The sequence below is a fragment of the Clinocottus analis genome, unplaced genomic scaffold (assembly GCF_023055335.1).
Source record: "Clinocottus analis isolate CAN_PGR_092001 unplaced genomic scaffold, fCliAna1.0.p SCAF_10, whole genome shotgun sequence".
Taxonomy (NCBI): domain Eukaryota; kingdom Metazoa; phylum Chordata; class Actinopteri; order Perciformes; family Cottidae; genus Clinocottus; species Clinocottus analis.
In genome coordinates, this window is record NW_027175821.1 from 19,887,566 (window position 1) to 19,894,449 (window position 6,884).

Below are 6,884 nucleotides of genomic sequence, written 5' to 3' on the forward strand. Positions count from 1 at the left end.
CCCTCAACTGGAAATGTTCCAGATGTTGTCCCTGGATGTTGCTGGATGGCAGCAGCTGATTCAGCAGCCTCTATTGTAATCCTTCCTCTCATCTTTTATCGTCCCGTGAATCGCTCAGCGTCCAGCTGACAGACACACATGTAAACAAAGCCTGAGAAACAAAAGCACGCTTCTTCTTCGTATACCTCGGCGTCCTCAGTGAATTTGCACCCCAGGCGTACTGCAGCCACAAAGCACACTCAAGTCATCTTTAACTTATAATAACAACATGTTTATTTTCTGTAGAGATGGCGGTTATATGAGGCAACAACACACAAACGCCTTCACATTCCTTACGGCAAGTTAAAATAGCTTCATAGATTTTTCAAAAAAAAAAAGGGAGCGAATGACACATGGGGAGGGGCAAGTGTGTGTGAGGAGGATGAGGATGAGGTGGTGGCGGTCAGTTTGTCCAGGAGAAACCGAGGCCAGCACAGAGCGTCTCAGTCCAACACTGATCCGAGTTCAGCTGGAAGGCCCTCCTCCTTCCTCCACTGCTGGTTACGTAGGTTGAACCATTTCTGGAAGGACACACAAATAAACAAAGAGAAACAATTACAATCACACCCATGGGAAGGTAGTAGACAAGGTGCAACGGAGCCTGAAACACGAGAGCGGTGAGGTCACAGGATGTACAGTCATGACATGAATATCCCTGAGAAGTTACACAAGCAGTTCTTGTGTTGAGAATGATTTAAACAAAACATGAAGTTTTTTAAATGTATTGTTGTACTTTTCTTACCATCAGACCCACTGGTTAAATTTACACACACACACGGTCATGAACACACACACACACACACACACACACACACACAAATATAATGTTACCGGAAGTATTCAACAGAGACACAGGAGACACAAAGTGAAACTTAAAGACCTGTTAAATATGTCTACTTGTGTCTGTTACAGTTTGTTTTGAGGTAACTTGAGCATTACCGCCTCTCTAGTCGCTAGCCTGGCTACAGACTAGTATTGTTCATAACATTACACAAATGTGTATTTCATGAAGATGCCATGGCACCTTCTTGGCTAACCGAATAGTTTTAGAGGAGCTCTGACTCTCCCGTGTCCGTGCAATGAGAAGCTGGAATCAGACCGAGTTAATGTAGCGTAAAGATTAGCGCTATGGGGACAGCGAGGCTGCTAGTCAGACAGAAAAATCACTCAAGTGACGAGTTGTGTCTTTAATTGGTGATAAAACAGAACTGTCACAACAACATATTTGTGAGTGAGTTTGAGGCAAAATTATAATCTTTTCATTGAAAGATACGCGCTATGTTAAAATGTTAATTGTGGCACGTTATCGCAAGCTAGCAAGCTAATATGCTCATCAGCAACATGTAGCTCACATATTATTATGCTATGTTATGAGCATGTTAACTTGGCTAAAGTTAGCAAATAACATCTTTACAGCTTTAACATACGCTAATGTTTAGCAACATTTTCTTGTGAACATCATTTAAACAGTGATTAATTTGAACAACATTCTTTCATGTAACATTCAACATTTTACCATTACTTTGAGCACGTTAAAATGCATGTAAATATGTTTTAATTCCATATTCAATAACGTTTATCAGGTAACATTTTGCATTGAAGCCTGCTACGGTTGGCATGAACATAATCATAATAAAAGTGATATGTTGTTAGCTTGTTATCATTTTATCTTTACATAGTGTCTAAAGTTGGCAATGCTGATATTTGGGCTATTAATGTAGCTAAAGTTTGGAAGTTAAAAGCTAATATTTAGAATATTAATGTGCCATAGTTTACATGTTAACATGCTAATGTTCAGCACATTAAACAACTTTTTCTGTCACCATAGTGATACCAACAAAACCCCTAATATGAACTCTCTGAATAAAGAGTTATTGTCGCCATGTTTCCTTTCTGACTTGTATTATCTTCATTATCGCGTCACGTTGCTCGATGCATGTAAGTGTGGTCGCTGACTCACAGATGCGACAGTGACCCCAAGGCCAAGTTGTTTCAGGGAAACCACAAAAAAATGTTTCCATCCAATTTTGAACAGACTGCTCCACTGAAACTCTGACCAGATGATGACGACACCGAGTGCCTCGACACACACACACACACACACACACACACACACACACACACACACACACACACACACACACACACACGGCACATTGCTGTGTTGCGGTTCGTGTTGTCAAGGGATTCACAACAATGCTGACATCATCTCGTCCAACGCCATAAGGGAAAGGGAGGGATTCGGATCGGCTGCCTGAGACCCCAGCTTGCTTTGCGAGACACGCGCCGAGCAGGAGGGACGGTTTTCACATTTTGTCCTGAAAACACACAAGACTCCCATCAGGAGTCGTCTGGATTTGCACTCAAGACTAAATCAATCCAACTACTGCCTGACTCTTCAGCTGTGTTTTGGGATTTTATTTTTTTATTTCATATAAATGCTGCTCAGTTTTACGATGCAGCATACACATATTGGGGGGAAAGTTATGGATGAATAAAAAAATGTAAAACAAAGAATCTGTATTAAGTTTCGATTGGAAGGTCAGTTGCTTTGTACTTGTTGTTTGTGGCGTAAAAGATCATTGAATGTCTTGTAAAAACATCACACGCGTGCCACATTCAGAACAAAAAGGAGACTGAGGAGCGCTGGATTACACAACGGGCTCTTTGAAAACTCCCAACTTTAAGACTCCACCTTTACTGACTGCAGCACTGAATGTAAAAGTGCTCTATGAAAGGAGCTCAAACACACAGAGCCCGAAGCACCTTGTAAACTTTGTTAATGTGAAACGGGGAGTGGTAGCCGGGGTGTGTTTCCTTAGTTAAACCTTCTCCAATAAGAGCTTTGTTAACACTCAACAGGAGGGGGAAAGAAAACCAACACATCAGCTGGAAATGAACTCAGGTCTTTTGACGAGAGGCCAGACCTTTACCTCACCCTGGACCAGGCTTCCCCTGTCAGGTTGCCCCGGCGCCTCCCACCTTTGTGTGCACGATGAATGGGAACAGTCACCGACACCGGAGGAGGAATTAGGACGCAGCTTAGTGGAGTTTTTTAGTTTATCGGACATTTTTCAATGCGGCTCTGCCAGCTTAGAAGCTGAAATATAAACGTCAGGGGAAGGAGATAAATAATGAAAGACCTCTGCTGGTATAGTAACGGAGACGGGGCTCTGATCCCTGTAAGCCGGATCAAGAGGGCATCTTTAAATTGAATTAAATCTTTTATTGCGCAAAATTTGTTTTACTTTATTCGAAGTTGTTCAGTAGTAAAGCAGTCCAATCATAACTTTATATAAGAAGTGGCGTAGTGATCGTGACGTCACCTGTTGGTTTGTGGACTGATGTTTTAAAGCCTCTGGTTTCACCGTCGCCATCTTGGAATATGGCCGTCGCCATGTTTTTTAAAATGTTTTGTTCTCCGTGTCTCTAGTTGACCTTTCCTTATGGAATTTCTTTTTCGTATAGTTGGGGGTTTGAATCGAGTCCGCCCGTCTGTCGAGGTTTTTACAAGTCTTTCATCTTCACATACGATATGACACACACGGTGTAAACTGAAGGCTTCCAGTACACAAGTGTATACCAAGTGTTTTGTAACACACAACACCTCATCTGTTGTCGTTCCTGTGCCCGTGTCAACCTGTCCGCCCGAGGAATCTCGAGGAACTGGCTCGCTGAGTTGAAACGGAAAAAAAGAAAACTCATTCACACGCGCAAGTTATTGACTCAAAGCGTTTGTACTGTGTGAGCTAATTCTGAAAGAGGGATCCACGTTTCATGACACGTGAGATCTGAACCTGTCCGTCAGCCTCGGGAGCACAAACACCAGCAGACATTTGCCTCTGAGACTGAACCCGACGACTCAAATGACAGAATTTACATGCAGGGTTTTCACCTCCTGGCGGATTCAGCTGAGCAAACAGGCTGTTGTCTCCCTCGACCAAAACAGAGGAGAGAGAAACAACAACAACAAAAACAGAGATATTCAACATTTAGGCCGCTCCTAAAAATCCTGTTTTTGGACGGAGACATGGAAGTGCTTTTCAGATGATGTATCCATCGGAGGAATGCTACTGAAGGTGCAGTGGAGCTTGTTATCGCAGCTCTGAAACTTCACATCTGGCTCCTGATGTGACGACTTTATAGTAAAACATTCCTCAGATAGTGAGGCATGGTGGGAGAGTTCACATGCGGGCGGGAGAGAGAGGGAGAGAGAGAGGGAGAGAGAGGGAGAGAGAAAGAGAGGGAGAGAGAGAGAGAGAGAGGGAGAGAGAGAGAGAGAGAGAGAGAGAGAGAGGGAGAGAGAGAGAGAGAGAGGGAGAGAGGGAGAGAGAGAGAGAGAGAGAGAGAGAGAGAGAGAGAGAGAGAGAGAGAGAGAGAGAGAGAGATTAAATACCTAAGTAATAATGTGAGGCTTCATTTAAATGGACTATTTGTGCTTAGCTCCTGCTGGAGTGGATATTATGTTCATTTATAAGCTCTAGAGCTGCAATTATTATTAATTATTATTAATGTATAGTAATTGAATCGTTGATGGACGGATGGCAGAAAATGTTAACATTATAGTGCAGTCAATATTTTGGACTTTTGTATCATCTGACTTTGCCTCGCGCTCCAGGATAATTATTATTGGAATTAATATTTATACATATATATATTAATATTTATACATATATATATATGTATACATATATATATATATATGTATAAATATATATATATATGTATAAATATATATATATATATAATATTCAGCAGTTATTAAAAAAAAGTTTATTTAATTGATTATGTTGGTAAATTTTAAGCTCCAATAAACTTTAACTGGGGTTCCCCGGATCCTACAAGGAAGAACTAGTCGGTTGTTTTACTCTTTGTCAACGTAGATTTCTTTACTTGATTAGTTATCTTTTATGTTTTTTTATGCTGGATGACTTATTTTCTGTAGACTTACGAGCATCTCTGGTAAACACAATATTTAAAGTGGTGCGTTTGTGTGATTTGAGGAGGAACTCGATGAAATCACGAATCAGTCGATTAAAAATGTCTTCGGTCGAGGATCCCTCAACATTTTGTCAAAATAGTGTTCCTAAGGTCACGCCCACTCAAAACTGACTTATGCTGCAACGACGATCATCATCATTAATCCATTTGATTGGTCTGTAATATATGAAAGCCCAAATCTATGACTTCAGATATTCACTTCCTCATCACAGGAAGACAAAGAAGAGCAACAGATCCTCACATTTGAATGAAGGAATCAGTGTCTGTTGGAAGGAACAACAGCTGCTCCCCGAGCCAAAAGAAACAGCAGGAAACTGGACTGTGACTTCATCAAAGGAAAACAAGCAAGGCGGCTCCAGCGCGGAGCCTCTGGGGGCCGTGTTTACACTCCGATGAGGATTATTTCATCAGACTGTGACATTTCAACACAGATGCATCAGCCGGGGTCACGCTGCCCACAGAGCCGCTGCGTGGCCGTCAGGAGCGGCTGGTTTCGTACACATGGAGGTTGTGTGTGTTTAGAAGTATACATTACTTCCTCAGAGGTCAGAGGTCACCTGACTTACACACTGATAGTGACGCTGACACCCAGCTCGTAAACTGTCTTGACACCAAGTTGTGACACCATAAAGACAAGTCGCACGTTGTTGTGTCATAGCTGGTCCAGTAAAACCTCTCAACACTGCAGCGGTGCAAAGTACTTTATTAAAATGCTGTTGCTGAGGGCAGAGTTGTTGTTTTGTTGGCTACATCACATGCGCTGCACTAGTTTTCATTACTTTGCAGATTACTGTCATAAAATGTGTTGTATTGCTTTAAAATAAACTAATAAATGCTGATAAAGTAACACGTGAAGGGCTACTTGTGGAGTTTTCATGTGTAATAGGGAATTTGTCATTTGTTATTATAGTACAAATACATCTCTTTGGTAATAAACACACCTCAATGAATAGAAAAGAAGAAAAAAAGTGATTCCATGAGAAATCAATGATGAACTAATCTTACTTTAAGCACCAGAAGTCAGTCTCCACGTCGGTATTAACAACCAGAGAGAAACTCGCCTGGTATTTCTAGAACTCACGCAGACTTTTTCCTCAGGATACGAAGTAACATGGAGCATTGTAAACAAATAGCAACACTTGTCCTACTCCCTCCCCCGCACGGAAAGAAGAGGGAGATGTTCCTCACCTGCGTGTCCTCCTCTGACAGCCCGCTCTCCGCAGCGATCAGCATGAGCGTCATGCCCTCCGGGTGCCGGGTGGTTTTCTTGAAGCTGTCCTCCAGCACCTTGAGCTGTTCCTCCGACAGCTTCACCATCTCCACCGCCTGAGAAGACATATCCTCGTGTAGTTCTCCTTCCGATCTCCCGTGGAACAGCTCAGCTTCTCGGCGCTGGTCGGAGCTCAGCTGGACGCGCAGAGCAGGAGCGGCGCGGCGCGCGGATGGAGAGGCGAGGAGCAGCGGCGCAGTGTGCGCGGGGAGGCGGAGGCACTCTGTGTGTGTGTGCGTGTGTGTGTGTGTTTGTATGTGCGTGGGGGTGGGAGTGTGTATGTGGAGAGGTTTTACTACTGTCAACAGCGGTGCGTCATGAGGCCGTTCCCCTCGGAGAGTCCTCCCCCAAACAGCCCGGTGACGGCGCTTAAAGGGGTATTGTGGGAATATTATGGATCATATATTATGTGTTATGAATGATGATCGCAGATTTAACTTCACATAAAAGTTGTCTGGAACAAATTGACTTAATTTTCAGCTGTGTTATCAGAAGTAAATCAAATGTGAATGGAAACCTGATACTCTACATAGTAGAATACATTATAGATAGATAGATAGATAGATAGATAGAT

General features: G+C 42.7%; 1 protein-coding gene across 1 annotated transcript; it reads right to left on the reverse strand.

Annotated features, from left to right (window-relative positions):
* Positions 1 to 239: 239 nt before the first annotated feature.
* On the reverse strand, positions 240 to 6,555 carry hopx (HOP homeobox). Its single transcript, XM_068593672.1, has 2 exons — positions 6,229 to 6,555; positions 240 to 560 (listed from the first exon to the last, which is right to left on the reverse strand). The coding sequence occupies exons 1-2, from the start codon at positions 6,376 to 6,378 to the stop codon at positions 483 to 485; spliced, it is 228 nt and encodes a 75-aa protein (XP_068449773.1). The 5' UTR covers positions 6,379 to 6,555; the 3' UTR covers positions 240 to 482.
* Positions 6,556 to 6,884: the final 329 nt, after the last annotated feature.